General features: G+C 46.8%; 1 protein-coding gene and 1 pseudogene across 2 annotated transcripts in view; both read right to left on the bottom strand.

The window, feature by feature from the left end:
• Appl2 (adaptor protein, phosphotyrosine interacting with PH domain and leucine zipper 2) overlaps positions 1-22,492 on the bottom strand; it is a 42,729-nt gene that overhangs the window by 13,602 nt on the left and 6,635 nt on the right. For both annotated transcript variants that reach the window (XM_027392514.2, XM_027392515.2), the window contains exons 2-9: positions 21,623-21,721; positions 13,073-13,132; positions 12,544-12,615; positions 8,744-8,831; positions 5,909-5,950; positions 5,725-5,783; positions 4,936-5,082; positions 929-1,011 (exon numbers count right to left, since the gene is read on the bottom strand). In XM_027392514.2, coding sequence (XP_027248315.1) covers positions 929-1,011; positions 4,936-5,082; positions 5,725-5,783; positions 5,909-5,950; positions 8,744-8,831; positions 12,544-12,615; positions 13,073-13,132; positions 21,623-21,721 — 650 coding nt within the window. The remainder of the gene's footprint in view (positions 1-928; positions 1,012-4,935; positions 5,083-5,724; positions 5,784-5,908; positions 5,951-8,743; positions 8,832-12,543; positions 12,616-13,072; positions 13,133-21,622; positions 21,722-22,492) is intronic.
• LOC113833048 lies at positions 8,154-8,247 on the bottom strand (annotated as a pseudogene).

Genomic DNA, 22,492 nt, shown 5'->3' with positions numbered 1-22,492 from the left:
ACCTGTCTGCATCCCTGCTGTTGGTCACAGGGTAAGCCCAGTGTACTCGCTTTCCATAAGAGCACAACTTCCTGTCTCAGCCATGGAGCCCAGTGTTCGGGACTGGTTGTTCAGGGTTTACCCTTCAGGGTCAGAGCCTTGGATGGACTTCTGCCTGAATAAATTCCAGCTGGGCTCTCTTAAGCTATGTGAAATATAACAGCTTCAAGAAAACTTTCTTATTTTCCCAAATGCAGTAAGATTCCATATTCATTATTTTCACTTTGTATCCCCTCTTTGGGTACAGGGTGAGAGGTCCTGAAACAGGCCTCATGTGTCCCTGGCTGGCCTTGAACTCTGGCCTTCCTGCCTCTTCCTCCTGTATAACATATCCTGCCCCCCAACACACACAGCAGTCTTGCTCGGTATCACTGTGTGACATATCCATGCACAGTTTAGCCTGCATGTGTGGTCCATGAGCCAGTGCAGAGCTCTTGTCATAGAGGCTGCAGAAGAAGGAAGAGGCATGAGCCGGGACAGGAAGACCATCCGAGGAAAGTCAAGGCATTTTCGAAATGTGGCGGAACTATAGCTCGCTGAAGTAAATACGAAGGTGTAGCACTTTGCTTGTCTACTATGAACTAGTATAACTCAACAATTTCCCCAAAAGTTGGAGCAATTCTGGTTGCTGATCCCATTAGCTTAGAGGGGAAGCTAATCTACCTTTCTCTTACGGGCTCCCAGCATGTGACACCTAAACATCAACCAAGGCGATTCTGACACTGTGAACACTTGGGAGTTTTCATGTTGGGAGCGCCTCACCTGCTAGGTAAAGACCGTCTCAGGGTTACAGGGTGATGGGGCGCTACTGACCCTCTGAAGGCAGAAGCCTTCCCCACGCTCCAGCAAGGCTGATTCAGTGGGAAGATGAGAGGAACCCATGGCCTACCTCTGAACCATGTCTGTAACAGATGATAAGAAACTGTCCATACTTTTGGAGAACATCTCTGCTCCTCTCTTGAAAAAGTTAATCTGAAAGATACAACGGCAGTATTCGGACCATCAACAAAGAAGCTAATAGATGAATTTCCTAATTATGAGTGGGGACAACTGGTATGACTGTTATCCCCTTCCTGCTGGCAATCTGGTAGCACCCCTCCATCACCTCTATCAGATTGGTTAAGAATGTCCAAGTCCACAGTGTGTTTGTCAGTGGGGAAGGATGACCTTGGCAACCTTGCTGAAAGGTAAGAGGAATAAAGGAAAGGAATAAACCCTTGGTACATACAAAGAACAACTTTCTCTTCTACAAGGTGTTACCTCTAGCACTGAGTGGAGATGAGCCACATAACAGATGCTCAGGACCAGAATTTGATGGAGCATGAGATGGCCACCCAATGCAAGGGCTACCATCTGCCTATAAGCACACTCACTGGGCCACACAACACAGCTGTGGACCTGGGCTATGATAAGAGGGGAAATTGGGGCTAAAGGCTCTCTCGAAAGACTCTTCCAACCACATGAGAGGGGATCTGGCATCAAGTAGCTGCTCAAGACAGGTGAGGCACCTGCTCTGTGTTCTGTGCTGGACATTTTCTCTGCCCACGGCAAAGTGGCACCTACAAGACGATAACAGTCAAGTTGGAATGAAACTGCAGCTGCTGGGTGCTGAAGGAAGAACTTGGTGCTTCCTGCAACTCCAGGAAGCTTAGAAGGTGCCCAACACATGTGAAGGACACAGACACAGGAAAGAGAGGAGAATACTTCCGGCCATCACAGACGTCTGCAGTTGCCCATCTGAAAAGCTTAACCTGTTTCTCTGGTGGCCTTTCCAAACCCTGCACCTCAGGTGTGAATACTGCACTTTGTGTGCCTGATGACAGGGACTGAACAGCTGTGAACAAGGTTGTGAAGACAGAAAGCACTTAGCATGGGCATTCTTTTCATGTGCTATTTTGGCTCATCTGGAAGTGAAGTGTGGCCTGGGGAGTGGGCACAGAAACTGAAGTCTCTCCCTGAAGAGGGCAGTGGGTCTTATCAGAGGGTTTAATGTCCTTCCCTCTAGTCCCAGGAAACCAGAGAAAGCGTGTGTACCAATCACTGTCCTTAGATCATCAGAGCGCAGGCCTATCCCCATGTGACAACACACACAGGGATGCTCTGGCCCACTGACTTTTGACTCTGATCAACACTGTAAATCCATTTCAATCCCTGAAATGTCAAATGACCAAACAATACTCATCAGTTAATTTTCATCTTTTAAGTCAGTCTTCTGCATCCCAATGGCTCAGCATCTGGGGTTTCTCGTCCTTCCTTGCTGACCTACTTTGGAGCATTGTTTTAACCCTTTGGCGTGCTCTCCAGTTACTCTGAGCTCTCTGTGGCATCCAATCCCAAGTACATGATGAACAGAGGGATACAAAGCCCCACTACCTAGCACTTAACCTGTCAAAACCATATGAGAGTCATTTTATGTGCTCCAGGATCTGTAGAGGACTGTTGCAATGGTTCAGTGTACTTGCTCCCAAGCTCCATGACCTGGGCTTGATCTGCAGGAGCCACATGATGGAAGTAAGGAAAAAACCGAGTCCTGCAATTGTCCTGTTACTTCCGCATGCAGGCCATGCATGTGCACAGGTGTATACACACACACACACACACACACACACACACACACACACACACACACACACACACACACACACACACACACACACACACACACACACACACACACACACACACACACACACACACACACACACACACACACACACACACACACACACACACACACACACACACACACACACACACACACACACGAGATTTTGGAAAACCTAAACAAATGATAACAGTACTGAAGCCTGTTTTTTGAGGACCAGAGAAGCCACCGCAGAGGCAACACAGCTCCCTTATGGCAGGTGTTGAAGTCTGAGTGATCTCCACCAAGTGAGCCTGCAAACAGCTGGGTGCAGTACTTGCACACTATGAGCTAACACAGGCTGGGCCCATAAACATTGATAGGAAAGGGCTGAGGCACAAGCACATGCTTCTGAGTCACCCAACAGCTCTGTCATTAGGAGCACCAGCAGAGAGAACTCAGCTCTGTGAGGGTTTAAAGGTTCTGCGGAGAAGGGACTATCGGTCCTGTGTCTTCAATAACGAGTTTGCACATGAAAAATCAGTTTTTTCCCCAGTCCTCTAACCCAATGCTCCTGCTACCCAGCAACCGATGGCATGGTTCTGCCCTCCTAGGCCCAGGGGCACTGTCTGTGAAGCATCCTTTTTTTCCTGTGGCCAATTTACAATCATTTAAAAAGTTTGGCTAGGAAAGGTAGTACAGTCCTTGACTGTGAAGAGCATTGGAACCTTCTGGCCACATCCTTTGGGTCCTGTGAGACTGTCTACCAACCAACCAAGCTCCACAGACTGTCCTGACTGGAGCTTTTTCTCTGAAGCAGTCGATATAAACCTTCCCTGTCCAAGCTCCTAGCCCTGCAGTGAGCAGGGGTCATCACCCCAAAGCAAGGGCTCCAGGCCAGGGAGGGGCACAAGCAGTGACTACAGAGAGCAAAGAGCACGGTTTTTAACAACTCTGCCACCTGTCAGGGCCAAAGTGCAATGCCTAGCTCCAGGAGAAAGGAGGGGACAGGGTCAACACAGTGCCCATTCTGAGGGAGCTGGGTGGCTGTGCTGAGGGCTAAAGCCCCCAGCAGGGTTTAGTTTGGATTACCCGTCGTTATTCAGCCTAGATTGCAGGCATAAGCTGACTTCAGTGAACTCCCCCATCAACATGCAGCAACTGTGTTACGAAGACAGACAGTTGTGTTGGCTGCTTAGAGGTGCCCAGACCCACCCTGTCCTGAGTGAAGCTGATGATGTACTTCTTTTGAAATATATGTAATTTAAAATGCATGCAAAAGTCAAGAGATGTTCCTGTATGTTTTAAATTGGTAACTGGTCTTAGAAACATTTTGTCTCTGTGTCATTGTCAGTTTACAGATTATAAATGACTATAGTTCTGGGTGCATTTCTCTTGTCCAACATAAGTGTTGACAGTCACAGAAAAGGAATCTGTAGGGGAAGCTGTAGCCACGCCTTCTTAGGGGCTGGCTACAGGGGTAACCTGAGTAGGCTGGTGAGGGCGTGGTCAGAGTGAGTAGGGGGCTGTGTTTTTGGTTTTGGTTTTCTTTTGCTTTTTGTTGTACAGACTACCACCGGCTGGCTGGTTTGCTTTGTAAGTAAGGCTTTTTTCTATTAAATACCCTTATATTTCTACCTGACTCCGTATTGGTAATTTCCTACTATAGGAATCAGGTAAAGCTCATGCTGGCCCCTGCCACTCATCTGTGCCACTGTAGCTGGGCTGACACCCTTAAACTGGAGCGTCTCTTAAGACCCAGTAGATCACTAATGAGGAGAGAGGAAACAGTTAAATCCTGCACGGAACACTTCAGAAATGACTGCACAATTTCCCCATGCCCCGGGAGGGAGCATACGAGCAGTAACTTCAGAGGCATGCCATTTGAGAATGACCCAGCCAGAGTGAGCCTGCCAGTGCAGAGAAGGAAAGGAACATGTGCACCCTGTCTCCAAGCCAGCTACCAACATGGATGGGAGTGAGCCTGCAGTGCAGGCTGTACAAGCAATGTGCCCACACTACACGGGGCTCTACAAGCAGCCACACTGTCTGGGCACAAAGCTGCAGCTAAGAAAGCAGGACCAGGACTGGCTTTCTTGGGTGAGAGACAGGCAGGCAGGCTCTTCCCTGAGGAAGCTTGGGATCAGGCCATAGCTTCTTGAACATAGGGCCTCAAGCCCAACTGGAAGCTCTCCTAAGAGCAGAGCTCCAGGAACACTCCCAGGATATTGTACATCTGTTTCTGTCACAATGCTTCCATTTCTCCTGGTCACTGCTTCGGATTTCCTCCCATGGGGAAGGGGCTGCCCTACCTGTCCATGGGCAAAGCCTATCAAGGGTTCCATCATGGCCATCCGCTTGCGGTACTGTAGTGCATTGAGCGCACAGTAGTACTGAAGGGAGGACAGGTGTTGTTTCCGGCGGGCAGATGCCACCTCTTTCCCAACTTCAGTCTTCACCTGGGGGAAGGGAAAAGAAAACCTCAAGTTGCCCATGGGTCTAGGAATTCTGCAGGAGCAGAAAACTTCAGACATATTTGGTTGTTCATCAAAAACATTTTAATGACAGGCATAAAGTTGTAGAGAGAAAGGTTCACTTTGGCTTAACAAGAAATTCCAATGAAAACACCAAAGTGACAGCACCTTGCTCCCCAAGACTACATGAGGCAAAGCCAGTACCCTTCTAGGAGCAGTGCCCAACGCTGCCCTTTGAGAGAATGGTACAACAGCAGGTACCAAACACCATACACATTTTGGTTCATGCAAAAGTCTGTAGACTAAGGAAATAATTTATCTTAAGGAAATCATGTCATAAAAGTAAGAACTGTATGCATGAAGATTCCGTTGCCTGTGGTAGCAAAGCTGGAGTCGGATAACCTGACAGCATCACACAGAAGCTAACCAGCACGTGACCAGCATTTACAGTGGTGCCAACCAGCACATGACTAGCATTTACAGTGGCTCCAAGCTGGTGCTTAAGGATGTGAAGAGGTCCAGACACAGGAAACAGGAAGAGTTCTGTCACACAGCATCAACGCTACACAGCTACGGAAGTTGCAAAAGGAGCTGAGGTCAGTGAAAGGCCTCTGAAGGGACACTCACCCTCTCGTTCTCCTTCTTCTTAGGGAGTCTGCTGTACTTTGCCATTGAAAGGTCATGTTCTAAAAACAAAAGGTATCTGAGCACCCAGAAGGGTCATAAGGCGACAACTCTGACTGTTTAGCCCCTGCCCCCACTGAACCCAGCACATCCCAAGCCTATGCACTCCAAATAGAAAGATGCCTACCATTGCTGGCAAGTCCAAAGAGATCCTTCAAAGTGCTGACCTCTGAACAAGGGAAAGATGACATGTTAGAGCAAAGAAGATGGAACCATGCATAGGCAGAGCTCTGCCTCCCCGAGAGGATTGGGGCACATTCTCTGCCCACAGCCCCTCAGTCCTTAGTTTCCACAGGCCCTGGCCTGTAGCTGCAGTGGTCTGTAAAGGAGTCGGATTCCTGAGAATGGGAAGACAGGACATGGTCAGGTACTTGTCCTTGAAATCTGGCCTACAAGATGTCTTAGAACATTTCCCCTTACAGCAGGTGGGACTACCTGGTGGCCCAGAGTTTCCTGTTGGCACCACTGTAGAAATTTGACTTATTAGTCACTAGTGGACATGGTGCTTATGCTAATACAAAATGGCACAAACTGGTATACTGCACAGCCACAAGCCAATACCAATAACCATGACCCCAGAGCATGGCACTGCACCCATCATCCACCAAGATGGTTTAACAATCCCCAAACCAAAATGACAAAACGGGCACCAGGACAATGATGGCCCAAGATAAAACTCTGAAGAACACTGAGACAGAACCTGAAGGACTGACAAAACTTCTGCCTTCCTAGCACAATCCACGTCACTTTGCCAAACAACAAAACACTGTAGCTCTATACTACTTCTCAGTTGTGGGCAGAAAGCCTACTCTACTAGTCTCCCTTGTCCTGGTGTTACACTGCCTTTGGCCCCTTACCCTTGTGCATTTTCCTTTCTCTGCCTCTTACTTTCTATTGCAGGAGAGTTGGCATTTAGCAGCTTGTTAGGATCTCAAGCTTTTCTCAGATGACTTTTGCTGGGGGACAACTGAATAAGAGGCAGCAAAGGCAGTTGTGGTGGGCACTGGTGTGATATAGTGAGGAGACAAAGAAGGAGGACCCAGTTTAAAGCCAGATTGTGATACATACTTAAGGGACTGCAGAGACTGCTCAACAGTTAAGAGCACTGCCTGCTCTTGTAGAGGATCCAAGGTTTGATTCCCAGCACCCACAGGGCAGTACACAAGCATCTACAACTCCAGTTCCAGGGCATCAGATATCTTTTTCTGACCTCTGAAGACACCGGGAACACACACACACACACACACACACACACACTCTCTCTCTCTCTCTCTCTCTCTCTCTCTCTCTCTCTCTCTCTCTCTGGCAAAACATCCATAAATATAATAAAAATTAACTAAAAATTGAAAAGGCAGTAAAATGTATGCTAAGACACTGTCTAAGCACACAGGGCCAGATTCACATTTGGCTGGGGCCACATCAAGTTTATGTCTTTGTGTAATGAGAAAAGGATGATTTGATTCGGTTTTCATAGATATGAAACTTATGTTTTTACTAATTGTACAGTTTTATTCTCCTTTGCAAAAGAATGATGATTCTAGGCAAAGGTAAACTCAGATGGTAGCTCACAGAGGTCAAGGGGGTGTGGGCATGTTCAGTCTAGGTTGTGTGCTGCGCTCCCAGCAGACACAGCAGGAGACAGACCAGCAGCCTAGCAGCTACATTCCTTCTTTTCTCTTTTAGATTTTTGAGGCAAGGTCTCACTTAGCCTAGGTTGGCCTCACACTTGGTCTGTGGGCAAAGATGACCTTGAACTCCTGATTCCCCCTGAGTGTATCTCTCAAGCACTGGGATCACATAGATGCACCATCAAACCAGTTTATTACTCTGTACTTTTAAATTATGGAATGTTAAAGCTGTCAGAGTAGTACTGGGCAGAGCTTATAGCAGTTCAACCATTGTCTCAACCTCGGGTGACACAAGAACAGCAAGGGAGAAAAATTTCATGTTTAATATTTGCCCTTACATTTACCATGTCTGTTCTACTTAGAAAACAATGGACGAGTACACACATTTTAAATTAAGGTTATTATTTTTTGTGAGTAGGGTGTTTTGCCTGCATGTATGTCTGTGTACCACATACATGCCTGGAGATCCACAGAGGCCAGAAGATGGCACTACATCTCCTGGAGCTGGAGTTGTAGACAGTTGTGAGCCACTATTGGGTGGTGGGAACCAAACCTGGGTCCTTTGCGAAAGCAGCCAGTGCTCTTAACCAAAGCCGTCTCTCCAGTCTCAAGGTTATGTGTTTGCTTTACTTAAGGGCTTTTTTTTTTTTTTTAAATTAAGGTTGTGGGTTTTTTTTGTTTTTGTTTTTGTTTTTTTTAGTCAGTCTTCTCAACTACAATTCTTTTTGATTTGTTCTTCTTTTTTCTAATATAGAATGTTTCACTGATTTTCATGTCTTTGTGCAAGGACCATACTAATCTTCTCTGTATGGTTCTAATAACTGTATATAATCTTTACTCTCTAAGTAATAAACAAAATTAAGGACATTTTGATTCAGCTTTCTATCACCAAGTTTCTAAATAATCCTTTTTATATTCATTTGGACTACTTTTGATTTCAAATACATCTAAAATTATTGTAAGGTTCTCTTTCAGTTTAGGGACTGAAATTCATCTAAAAGGCTTCAGATTTCCTTGCTCTCCATGAGCTTCATGGGAACATGCTCACAGTATGCCCTGAGAGCCCCTGGCTACCCACATCAGCATCCTCGAGGCTGAGAAGCACCTTCCACATAGAAGGCCTGGTACTACCCACTCTTACCCTCCAAGCTTCCACTTCATAGTCCAAAGCACTCATGGTTCCCAAGAATAGTTGCCTCTGCTCATAACATATGCCCTGGTATCACTGTCTCCTCAGCAAATGCTATAGTTCACTCAAACTCCATCACTGTCTCCTCAGAAATGCTATAGTCTCCTCAGCAAATGTTTATAGTTCACTCAAACTGCTATTTTACCTGTGAGATCCTTTTCTCGGAAACGTATAACAGGTAGGAGCATAGTGTCTGCCAGCTGCTTGGCTAGCTCTGTGTGGAGACCATTGAGCTGAAAGCAAAAGGACTTAGTTGAGAAAATGATACACTTTACTGACATGGTTTCACTTCAGCAGGCATCACCAGACACTTCTGTGTGCCTAAGTGGCTCAGCTGATATCTTTAAACACACACCCTCATAAGCTATGGACCAAGGCCTGGAGGGCTCTGACTGAGGCACCAGTGAAGCTTGCTAAAGGTGTGTCCAGCTCACAGTCCTCTTTGCTTTCTGGGCAAACCCTAGCTCTGTGTTTGAGACAGGACCACACCCTCCTAGAGACACACAGTACATTGGCTGGCACCAAATGCAGATTGCTGGCAGGACTCTGTGGCTTGCTAACCCCTACCAGGCCTGCCAGCAACCTCATTCACAAGGACTGGAGCAACACCAGAAAAACCAGCCTTCTGGGAACTGATCAGTGTTGGCTCAACTCCACACCCAGCACAGAGCCAGTAGATCCATGGAGGGGACAGAGGATGATGCCACTGGTGCTACCATCTGAATGCCAGTTTCCCATATTGTACACCACAGTTTTTCACCCACCCTGTGATTTAGGGACCATTTTACCCACAGGCAAATAACTCTAAATCCAGATCACAAGTGAATAGCACAGCTGGGAGGTAGTCACGGCTAGGAGTGAAATCAATCTTTCTCCACAACAAAGCACACAGTGTGCTCTGCATGTCATAGTGCTGCCCAAACCACACATCCTACAGATGAGGCACCAGTGATGACCAGTGGAAGGGACTGTCCTAGCGTTGGTGACTAGGGGCAAACAACTCAAGATCATTTTTGTGGTCAGCAGTTGGCAAGGCTGCCTTCAACAGTGAAAGCAGGCATCTGTGCCACTACCATAGGCAAGCACACTTCCTCCAGGGTTTGCCCTCTGGGGTCATGGTTTAAAGACCAACCCTTTGCCAGCTAAGGGAACATTATTAGTGTCTACTTATCTCAGCCCAGTGGAAGTGTCGGGACTATCTTCTGAGAGGAACACAAGAAGACGGCTGTGTCAGTAAATGCCCCTGGGGGTGGAGAGCTAGGGTTTTCCTAGAATGACTGCAATAAGGAAATGTAATATTTTTCATCAACAGCTAATTGAACATCAACAAGCATTCCTATTATGCGCGTGGCTCTGGGCCTGACAGATGTTCAGCAAGCAAGAAAGTGATCCCTCGTGTCAGGACGACAAAGTTCCTTCCTGATTGTTTTCTCCCTAAGGATGGGAATTCTTGAAGACATCGTCTGTGGGGTAAGAGAGATGCACAGGCCAATGATTTCTGACCACAGTAGCTTTGCTGAGGACAGTGCAAAGAACACGACCTGCCTCCCACCCTGTGCTTCCAGATGCTCTGACAGGAAATGGTGACATGCCCACTGTGAGAAGGAAGGAACTCAAGAAGAAATTTCTGAATGACTCACAAGAAAAGATCTCATCGAGGACTTTGTATTAAATGGGCCACATACGTCTCTCCTGTGTGCTCAGTTGTGCTTTTCCAGGTTCAGATGTAAAATCTCCCTACTTCTGGTACGGAGGAAACTATCTCACTATCTTCTCACACCTAAACCCATCTGGCAGGGCTTAGTCTAGACATCAGGAAGCTGTGTAAACTCTGACCCTGCAGACCCCTCCCATCAGGAGACCCACAATGCTCCCAAGAAGAGCATGAGTAACGACATGAACTGGGCATTCTAGCCACAGTGGTTTACTGCCTGTCTCACTTCCTTAGTGACTCTCTTCTACTTGGAGACATATGGGATTTCGGTGGAAATATCCTGCAGCCTCCCTGTGTTATTAATCACAATTAGTAACTGTGTAAATTGAGTAAAAAATCTTCATGCCTTTCAAAAATCACTTTGCTGCTCAATAATTACAATTTTAATACAATCTATATCCATTTCAATACATTTTTTACACTTATTCACTGTATGTGCACATGCGCATATGCGCGTGTGTGTGTGTGTGTGTGTGTGTGTGTGTGTGTGTGTGTGTGTGTGTGTGTATACCGTGGAGTCAGAGGACAACCTGAAGATTCCAGTTTCTCCTTCTATCAGATGGGCCCAGGGACTGAACTAATCACCACACTTAGCAGCAAATGCTCTTACCCACTGAGGCATCTCATTGGTCTGTTGCCATATTTTAAAGAGACCCCAAAGTGGGAGTGACAAGTGTGATAACTACTCATGACTGTTGGTTTGACAGGTTTGTAATCACTGGAAACCTCTAGGCATGTCTGTGATGAAGTTTCTAGGTTGGTTTAACTGAGAAAGGAAGAGCTTCCAGACTACCATACCCAGGAAATTGGTGTACCCAGAGAGGGAGGATGCTCTGTGCCACACCCTGCTAACAAGTCACTGCATCTGGCTGGTCATTGTGTCCTTCATGACCACAGTGAGTCCCTGAGTTGTGAACCATTTTAGTGTGTACAAGCAACAGCAGACCTGTGGCATCAGAGGACAACTTGAATAGTTAGTTCTCTTCAAACCCTACTGTAGTCAGAAGCACCACAAGCCTGAGCTTACGACTGGCACCTAAAGTCAGGGCAGTTTTGAAGGACTGAGCCCTTGGTTGTGGGACCCTGGGCTTTCTGTAGGTGTTCAAATACAGCAGGAGAGAATGGTCTGACGTCCTTTCCCCACTTCAATGGACACAATGAAAACCTAGAACTAGATGGCCTGTTCACTATTCTGTCTTCGATGCCCTTCACAAAGCCCACCACAGAGGAGGCAGCCTGACTCTGCTGAGTGAATGGCCATGTGGTGAATGAGGACAATGCAACTGGTCCAGTTCTAAATGGAGGTCAGTATCCAGAACTACTAGTGCCTGGCCACAACATGTGCATCCTGCATATTCCATCCTGTTTCCTGTGACAATCACTCTGCAGACTCTTTGACAGTTGGAGCTTATACATCCCAGGGTCGCATATAGTCTCTCGGTACCAGTAGTACTGGACCTCTGAGGGCTTTTGCAAAACAGTGCTGAAATCAAACCCAAGGAGGGCCTTGCACATGCTAGGCAGGTATTATACCACTGTGCCATATCCCCAGCCTACTTAACTGTTTTTACAACTAAAATTTATATAATTCCCTAGAACAATGGTTTCTACAAATATAATATAGTTCTAAGAAAAGGTGTGTGAAATCAGAGGACACATCCACCTGGAACACAGGACGTGGGAGCATGTGGAAACAGGGTCTCTGTCAATGTAATCAGGGATCTTAAAATCCAAGTACCCAGATTTTCCAAGTGGCCCAAGTTCAGTGACAATCGTCTTTATAAGAAAAGTAACAAGACAGAGGAGAAATATAGGCGGTAGAGAAGCCACATGAAGTCACAGTCAGACCTGAGGGATGCTACTGTAAGCCAGGGCACACCAGAAGCCACCAGAAGCTGACAAGGGGAAGAAAGAATTCCACCTAGGCCCTACAGCAATGTTGTCTTGCAGAATACGAGAGCTAGTCTTCTGTCTTCCAGAACTTCAAGAGAACAAATTCCTGTTACTTGAAGCTATCTAGCTGTGGAAATATATCAGGGCAGCCCAGGGTACCAGGAAGCTGAATGCTCAGAAGTCCTGTGGTCTATTTTCCCTCCAAAAGGCAAGTACAGTGCCAATACCACCCCTATTATGGACGGAACCTCAGAAATCTGAGGAGATATTCCAAAATGCAGAGGGGCCCAAAGAAGGATGAAAGAAAGTTCATAAAGAAAACATTTCCCATGCCTTACCTCATCCATCACTTTGGAAAAATAATGTAGTGTAGAAATTACTTCTTCATCACCTTTGCCCAGAGCAAAATTCTAGGACAAAGAGAATTTAAAAGCCAGGTGTTAAATGAATGCAGTGTTATTCTAGAAACTCAACCACAAACCCCACGCTGGCACCCACTCCCTTTCTTCTCCAGGGCACACCCTTCAGAGGCTCCCTCAACTCTGAGAGGTGTACCAAAGGCCCTCCCTGGCCACAACTTTCTGTCTGAGCAGGATGGTATCTAGGGCCCTGTCCTGACGGCTGGCACTATGTGGCCTGGCCTTCCTGAATACCAGGAACACTCACAGGTAGCTGATTAGCTCGAGGGACCTTACAGAGGCTTTGGAATAGTCCCAGTTATATTTTATCAGTGAGAAAAAAGTAAAAGAGAGAGAGAGGGAAGGGAAGGCTGCAGGGAGGACATGGGGACCCTTCAGAGGGTGCCTTTAAAAGGGGCCACCTGGGTTCCCGAGCACAGCACTGCGCTATGTAGCGCCTTTCAGTTACCTGTTTTTCATATGCCAGTAATTGCTTCGAAAGCTGCTGAGTGGCCAGGCACATTTCGTTCTGTAGCAGGAAGAGAAGAGCAAAGTGCATCAGTTTTGTAGGTGTTGTGTCGTCACTGAAACAGCCCACCTCAGAGCAGCCTTGACAAGGAATATGTGTGCCTGGGAAGTGATTGCTTTTCTTACTAGATAAGGCCTCACTATGTAGCCCAGGCTGTCCTGGAACTCACAAGCCTCCTTCCTCAGCCTACTGGGATTATAGGTTTGGACCTGGCAAAATTTGTCCAGCCAGTATTTAGAGGGCAATACTAAGGTATATCAGAAGTCTAAAGCTTGCTTTAGAACAAATGAGGCCCTTAACAAACTGCTCCTTCTGGTTATTCAGTCAGTAAACAAAGCAGCGAGCAAACACAGTCCCAGTCCTTGTGGATGTTTGAGGGAAGGGGACATCAGAACAGCAGCTACCTGCATGATGAGGACCACAGGAAAGACCCTGGGGGCACCAGGAGGGACCAACACCAGAACCTCGCTGGACTCTAAGAAGAGATGCCCAATGAAGCAGACCCTGCAAGAAGCCAGGGAGCTAGCCACGAGCAGCAGCTTTCCAGGTGAGGACCCAGCAGTGAAGACCTGGCACTGGAGACCCTGCACTGGGGAGCGGCTCTCTAGAGCTGCCTGTGGATAACAACTGGAGCAAGGGCTGAAGAGCACTTAAGTGATAGAGGCAGGTAGCCACATGCAGACTGAGAGCTCAGCCCTGAGACCTGGCACCAATGATGTGATAGAAACAAGGCATCCCCAAGCTCCAGAGACCAGAGGAAAGCACTACTTTGGGAGCTCCATTGCCCTGCCAGGCTCTTAGGCTGGTTCAGTGCCCATTCTGTCCTATCCTGTCTAGCAGGGCTCTAGCGGCTGCCCTGCTGCCCCCCTACTACCAGTGCAGCAGACCGAGAATGTAAGCCTCTTGCTTCTAAGGCTATCTATGTTCAAGTTGCTCTTCGACTCAGGGTTATTCCGAAGACAGTGCCAGAGCACAGTGTGTCCCAAGGTGATTTACATGGCCTTGGCCTCTATGTGCTCTTTCTCTGGGACTGCTGTTCTTTCAAGGACAAGTCCTACACTCAAAGGGACCTTTTTTGGGGGGAGGGGGAGACAAAACCCATTTTCTTGGACCTTCTCAACAGAACAGGCTACATCTGCCTCATGAAACAGGCAAGACTAAAATCATGGCTCTCTCCCTCTTTCTCGGAATACAGTCATATGTAGTCACATGTAAGGCCCTGGTTTCAGCTGCCTTACCCTGCCCTCTGTGTGCTACTTACTGCTTTGGGACTGATCACAAGTGGCAGTCACAGGGCCAAAGAAGCCAATGAACAAATACCCAGGACTCCTCTGTGTTTAGACAGGGGCAGTCAACAGTTCTTAGCACATAGCAGCCACTCAACACATTTGATGAATCAATGCATGAAAAGGTCAAAAGATTCATCTAAACTCCAAATCTAAAACAATTCCTGCATTCAACTTTGAGCAAAAATTCCTAACATATAAGGCTACATCACGAAAGGCAACAAAACACAAAGGCCACAGGAAAATGTGGCTGACCCACCATCTACACCAGTGAAGCTCTGAAGAGACGGTCTTGTCCACAGGTTACACAAAAAGCTCCTTGCTTTGAGCAAGACGGGTTTGTCTGAGGCTGGATCTGCCTGAGGCTGTCCCTGTGGGTTGGGATCTGCATACTCAAGAATCATTAAATAGCAGCTGACACTGACAGGGTGCTTCCTTCACATCAGAAACTATACTGTATGCATTACCTCACTAATCTCAGTATCCCTGTAATGTAGTTTTAAATATGTATTTTTTATTTATGTGTAAGTTTGTGTGCATATATGCAGATGTTTGCAGAGGCTCTTGGAGTCTGGAAGAGGGCATCAGACCCCTTGGAGCTGAGTTGCAGGTGGTTTGGAGCCACTCAGTGCGGATGCTGAGAACCAAACAGGTCCTCTGGAAGAGCAGCAAGTGCTTTCTTAACTGCTGAGCCACCTCCGCAGCCCCTCACAGGGCAGGTCTGGATTACCAGCAACTTTACAGATGAAGTAGAGACTGAGCACAAAGAGGCTGAGTTGCCTGCCCAGTGTCACACAGTCGGTGACATGGCAGGGACATGAGTTCAGGCTTGTCTACTTCTCAGTTCCACTGTTTTTCACAATCTCTTCTTCTCTTCAGCATCTCACTGAAGCTCAGACTGGCCTCGAACTTGCTATGTAGTTAAGGATGACAAACTCTAAGTCTTCCGGCCCCACCCCTCTCCAGCCCTGACACATTCTTCATTCTACAGTAGTGCTCCTCCATACCGAATCCTTCAGTCAACAAACATGGTAATAACCCTTCGACATTCAAACCAAGCAAGGCCTGAGTTCTCTGCTTCTGATACATGCTCTGAGTAGAACTGAAGCCCTGCTCAGGAGCTGCTGTGAGACTGAGGTCATGCTGAGCAGACAGCACCCACGTGCCAAGGACATAGCTCCACATACCTTGGGGAGGTGGGACACAGCACCCACAGTGCAACAGCCACCTGCCACCGTGACTGGGGACAAGAAGCCTCTACTTTCCATCTGTTTGGTACATCAGGCAGTTGAGTTGCTGCTCCTCCCACTGGGGCAACTGGGGAGAAACTGGCAAGCAGCTCACGAAGGGCAGGCCTGCCCTGCCAGAACTGAGCACAGCAGGCACCTCAGCCCACTCTCATCCATCCTTAACCCTGACTGAAGGACTCTGCCAGCATTGGCTAGTGAACCTACACCCTGGGAACCGACATAACCTGTAAAAATGGGGGCTTGGGCCAATATTTAGCCAAATGTGCAAGTGGCAGGTCTGAGAGGGCCTCCTTAGTAACAAAAAGCCGTACTTTCTTGGGAACTGGCAGCAAGAAAGGTGGCCCTGCCTCCTCAGAATAGAGTTCTGAGAGTAACATCATGCTGTGCATGTGTGTGTGTGTGCATGCATATGTTCATGCATGTTTCTGTGGTATACTGGAGCCCAAGGCCTTAAGTGTTAGGCAAGGCTCTACCTCTGAGCTCCATACCTGACATGTGTCATTCTTTTCATAGTGCTGTAACAGCTCTTGGGCCACTGTCTATTTCACAGGAATCCTTCAAACACATGCTGGGGCTAGGGGTGTGGCTCAGTAGCAGAGTGCGTGTTTAGCATGCAGGAGGACTCTCTCTCTCTCTCTCTCTCTCTCTCTCTCTCTCTCTCTCTGTGTGTGTGTATGTGTGTGTGTGTGTGTGTGTGTGTGTGTGTATGTGTGGGTGTCCCTGGAGACCAGAAGAGGGTGGTGGATCCCCTGGAGCTGGAGTTATAAGAGGTTGAGAGCCACCTGACATGGGTGCTGGGAATCAAACTCTAGTCCTCGGCAGGAACAGCATGTGCTCTTAACTGCTGACCTACCTATCTGTTCAGCCCCTGCTGAATTTCTCTTCCCAGTGACAACTGTGTTAAAGCTTGTGTCTTCCTCCTGCAGAGCAGGCTAATCCAATCATATCTCCACAGCTGTTTGCTTGTTTGGGGCTTTTGCTATGTGTTTGTGACAGGGGTCTTACCATGGAGTCCTGGCCAGCCTGAAGCAAAGTTGTGTGCCCCCACACCCAGCTCTGAAGCTGTTTTTCACCAAATAAGGCTCATAGAAACATTGCACCCCAAGCAGATCTGAAAACTCTAGACCCTAAAAGCCTGTTTCGGCTGTGGAAACATATAAGCTCAAGCTGAAGCAAAGATGAGAGAGAAGGGGAGTGAAGTTATTTAAACACTGTGCAAAGTTATTGGTCAGGAGAGATGGCTTAGCAGGGAAAGTTGCTTGCAGCCAAGCCTGAGACCCACACATGCCCTGAGATGCCAATCCCCTTGGAATTACAGGCTCATTCCAGAGGTTAAGCCAAATGAAATCCAAATGTACCTGAAAACAAGCCAAAATGAGGGGGTCTGCTCTCAAACTCTCTTCTTTTTAAAAAAATTTGATTGTCACTTTATTGTCCTTTGTGTGACTATAGCAACAGTAGTTAAGCATTGCTAAGCACCACATGTACATACATGTGATTTTATTTACACACAGTATGTAACTTCATTAGATAATTTGTATCCTAACCTTCAAAGAAGACATTCTATTCTACTGGGTAAACAAGAGATAATTTAATTAAAAAAAAAAAACACCTAATCATGTAATTATCAAGCTAATATATTAGGACCTGAATAGAAACCTCTACAAATTCTCATCTACAGGACTGTACCTTTCAATATTTTGTCAAATGCCTCTGTTTTTGCCATCTAGAAGCCATATCTAATTATAGGATTAAGGTTTAAACTGTACATTTACCGATGTCTAGCACATAACTTATTCTATGATGTAATTAGTATTAGTAAAGATAAAGAGGACATTGTTTATAAATTCAATATATGATAGCCATTTCTCTATGTTAGATACCCAGTCTTTTCTTTTATTCCTGAGGTCATACTTTATTGTCAACAGTAATGTAATATTCCTTCTTTTATGTTTCTAAAGATCCCAGTCTGTCTTTCTAAATTAGTCTGTGTTCACATAATGTTCGGAGATTGCTTCTACCCAGACAGCAGCTCTTGTCCTAATTCCCAGCCAAAACTTCTAGTTTCCTATTCTGAGACGTCAACTTTAATTTCACCTTCTCTACTTTTTTTTTGCTCTTCCTCCTTCTAAACTAAGCCCAGGGGATGTTCACTGGGGCAGAATCCGAAGTGTACCAAGCAGTCTGATTGAAATATACCTGTCTCATCAGCCACATGAAACCACTTTAAAAAACAGTGAAAGGCCAAGGTGGGGGTGGGGGTAGAGGGGGTGTTGCACACCTTTAATCCCAGCACGGGGGAGGCAGAAACAGGCGACCTCAGTGAGTTTGAGGCCAGCCTGGTCTACAGAATGAGTTCTAAGACAGCCAGGACTACTAACTACACAGAGAAACCCTGTTGTCTTGATGACAAAAAACAAAACAAAACAAAACAAAAAACCCAAAAAACAAAATCAAACTCTATTATAATTCAATATATTTAAGTGTAAAACATTTAAGGAATAGCATGGAATAAAACCAAGAAAACCGGGAGTAGGGGATGGCCAGAATGAAAATGTAGAAAAGTATTACTAGCTTAAAATATACACATATCAAGGCAAGCAAAACACATCTCAGGCCTTCCAATAAACCTGAAAAGCCACGGCCCTGCCTGTGCCAATCTGGATGTTGCTGGTGGCCAGCTGTCACCAGAGCGTTTCCGCAGCTCTTCAGCAGAAGCCAGAGGGAGCAGGGTGCTGGCCAGGGGACAACCACATGATGGTCATGTGCTGAGAGTTAAAAGCAGGTTCCAGCCTCTCGATATGCAAGACCTACTTAATTTTGGCACAATGTAGTTTTCTGGCTCAGAAGAAAAAAATTCATAAGGAAGTGTTTGGACTCTTCAGCAAATGGTTGTGACAGTGTGGGGAGGCAGGGCAGAGACACTGCCAGTGGAAGACAGCTATTTACGTGTTGGAGCTTGAAAGCATTAAATAGGTGACAGGGCCATTTAATGGCAGTACTCAAAGTTACTAACTAGCAAGCAAGAAACCAGAGATAAGTACAGTCAGTTTTTTTCTATTGTATTAAATTTGGAATGTTCAGAGAAAAAATGCAAAAAACATCCAATATAAGTAATCAAGTAAAAACTTAGAAAAGTCTTCATATTCCCAAGCTCTGAAGGGCTCATCAAAACAAACAAGCAGGGACAGTCACAAAGATGCACAGCTCTCCTGAACACTGAACTAGCTCTATGGCCCAGAATAGGGCTCAGGGGCAGAACACCTGCCTGGCATGCCCCGAGGCCCAGGTTCAATCCCTAGCACCACAACAAACATTTGACTTTGGAGACCGTGTCTCACTATGTAGCCCTGGCTGGCCTCAGACTCTGAGGCCCACATAAAGGTGTGTGCCACCACCATTTTTATTTTATGTGCACTGGTGTTTTGCCTATATCTATGTGTGTGTGTGGGGGGGGGAGGTTGGGTCTCCTAGAACTGGAGTTACAGACAGCTTTGAGCCACCATGTGGGTGCTGGGACTTGAACCCTAGTCCCCTGGAAGAGCACTCAATGCTGTTTACTGAGCCATCTCTCCAGTCCCCCAACACACTATTTATTAAGTTATTCCTGCCTGATACTACAGTTTGTAAGTCTATCTCTATCCCTGAACGCTGGCTCTGAACTTCCAACAAGATTCTTCCCTTACTTCGGTGCCCATGGCCCCTCAGAGCTAGTGCTTCAAGAGAGAACTGTGAGCTGGCTATGGTGGCATGTGTCTGGAACCTAGCACCTGGGAGGCAGAGTACCATGGGTTGAAGGTTATCATCAGCTACACACTGAATTCCAGGCCAACCCAGACCACATAAGACCCTGTCTCAGAAAATCAAAAAGAGGCTGGGTGGGGTGGCACATGCCTTTAATCCTAGCACTTGGGAGGCAGAGGTGGGTGCATCTCTGTGAGATTGAGGCCAGCCCGGTCTACAAGTGAGTTCTAGGACAGCCAGGGCTACACAGAGGTACCTGGTCTCAAAAAACCAAAACCAAAACCAAAAACAAAAAAAAAAAAAAGAAAGAAAAGAAAGAAAAAAAATCCATGTGCCTCTCTCTGCCTCTTCCTGTGTTGTCTCATCTGTGGTTGAAGTCAAAGGGCTGGACAATAGCTCTCTTCTCCCGCCTTCTCTCTCTCTCTCTACTATGTCTTCTTTATAACTGACACATGGGAATTATACACACTCATAGGTAACAGTGTGACACTCAGTACATTGTGCATTGTGCAATCATCAAATACCGTAATCACCCTCTTACTGGAGGCCCACCTGTTATATTTGGGGCTCAAAGGACCACAAAGGTTAGTTAAACTGGTAGCATTACTGGGAGGTGGCAGAATCTTCCAGAAGTGGGTTCTAGTGGAAGAAGTTAGGTCCTTTGAGAGTGCCCGTAAGGGGGACAATGGAACCCGGCCCTTCCTCTGGTCGGCTTCAGCCATCATGAGGTATGTGATTTTCTCCACAAGGCTCTCCCACCACATCACATGATGTACTTACTTACCACAGGCCCAAAGCCACAAGACCAAGCGATTTTGAAACCACAAGACTGAGCCAAATAGCACAACTCACCTTGCAAGTTGATTTTCTTGGGTGTTTTGTTATGCTAACAGAAGCCACTTTACAAACCAGCACAACTCTGGCGAGTGAGGTGGGCCTCCTCCCAGGCCTTCACTCATCCAACAGGAATTGTCTGTCTCCTGACCCAATGTAAGCTCTTACAGGCAAAGACTAGGGCTTATTCTCATGGTGAATAATGACTAATGACTATATGTTACTATATTTTTGGATTACACTTTATTGTTTTGTGTAGTATGTACATTTATGTGTGGATATGCATGCCACGGCACATGTGTGGGGATCAGAGAACAACCTGTAGGCATTGGTTTTCTCCTTCTACCATGTCAGTTTTGGGGATAGAACCTGGGCTGTCATGCTTGGTGGCAGCTACCTCGACCCTGTGAGCCATCTTGCTGGCCTCACTCTGCAATTATTACATTACAAGCTATACACTGCTACTTGTGATATTTATATCATTCTTATCACCAATGAACCAAAGGAATGTGAGCACATAGAGATTTAAGTCAGCAAATGTCAATGAAAACTATCTACTGCTGATGTTTTGATGTGTAATAATTCTATATGTCAGTGACTCACATCTTCCTTACAAAGTGACAAATGTGGCAGTTCTTTTTTGTAAAGAGCTTTGCTTTTGCTACTCAGCAATTTATTTTGCATGGGTTTGCAAGCCAAGATATTTGTTCCTCAAACAAAGAGGCACCCCATCCTCAGAGGAAAGCCCTTGAAAAGCCATTTCTGCACTCCCACACCAACATCCAAGACTGACCAATAATGAGAAAAACAAATGGTGTTGAGACACTGGGCCCACACACTCAATCACAATGGGGAGATGAGACTCCAGTGTTGGATTCAAAAGAAAACCACGAGCAGTTATATGGGTCCTCTCCTGGTGTTGGGAGATCCCAGCTCTGTCTCCAACAAGGGACACAGGCCATCTATGCTTGGTTTTTGAGGTGAAGACAAGGAAGAAAAACAACTCTGATATGTTACATGTTCATGATGGGGTACTTATACATGTGTGTGAACATGTACATGGAGGCCACAGCTCAACTTCCCGTGTCCTCCCTTAGAAGCCATCCACCTTTCTTCGACAGTTTCTCACTAGGGGCTCACGGATTAGGCTAGGCTGGGCAGCCAGTGTGCACTGGGGGTCTTCCTGTCGGTATCCATCAGCATTGGGAAGACACCAGCACGATACTGTGCCCAGCTTTGTTATATGGGTTCTGGGGTTCCAATTCATTAGGTCTTCACTAAAACATCTTCTCAGCCACTGGTTTTATTTTAATATTTTAAGTGACATTTTTCAGACTCAAACTTCTCATCCTCCAAGAGAGGGATGGGTGGTATACCTGTGCTCCATAGACACGCTGCATGGCCTGTAGCAGCTGGTTGGTGTAGTCTGTGAGGGTGCCCGCATCTTCTTCAAAGACACTCAGCAAGGAGCGAGTCTGCAGGCAGAGAAGAAAGTGTCAATCTTCACTCTCAGCAACAGTTGTGAGGGAGGGGCATTCGGCAGGGGAGCCACTTGGGCCTGGAAGGGTAGTAGCTGGTGACGTGTTCTCATCCTGTCCATTACAGTGCAGGAACAGGCAGATGACACACATGCAGTACCAGAGAAGAAAGCCTGCTACAGGGCTGGCTTGTGGCCCAGGGTAGACAACCTGCCGGTGCCTGAGCCCCTGGGTGTCACTCCCAGCACCACCCACAGGGGAAACCATGGAGGACAATTACGTGTGCTGGCCTCAGTGCCCACCTCTGCACAAGTCCACTCAGTAATCAGGGTCAAAAGGACAGACTCTCCTTCCATCCACACAGGGAACACAGAACCCACAGCACTGTGCACTGGGGCTGGCCACCCAGCACCTTAATCACTCGGCCTGCCACCTGCAGTCAGGGTGTCCTGCAGACTGCCATTGACTATCGCACAGTCAAATTCCTTGGTGGTAGAGAGAGGCGTGGGGGAGGAGGTAGAATTTTTAAACTCATGGCCAGAATCTCAAAAGTCCTGGCCCACTGGTAGAAGCTCTTGGAATACAACTCAAATGGCAACCATTACGTTGGCCCCTTCTCTCAGAACTCAGTTCTGAGGGCAGTGACTAGAGGGTAGCTCCTGCCATTTTCATACACAGTGCCAGGCACACCCTGAGTACTAGTGAAATCGTTATACACTGGGTGGTGTGTGAACAAGGGTCAAGGCATCACATAACAGAGCTCTATTC

The sequence above is a fragment of the Cricetulus griseus genome (genome assembly GCF_003668045.3).
Source record: "Cricetulus griseus strain 17A/GY chromosome 1 unlocalized genomic scaffold, alternate assembly CriGri-PICRH-1.0 chr1_0, whole genome shotgun sequence".
Taxonomy (NCBI): domain Eukaryota; kingdom Metazoa; phylum Chordata; class Mammalia; order Rodentia; family Cricetidae; genus Cricetulus; species Cricetulus griseus.
This window is presented reverse-complemented; position numbering and strand designations above follow the sequence as displayed.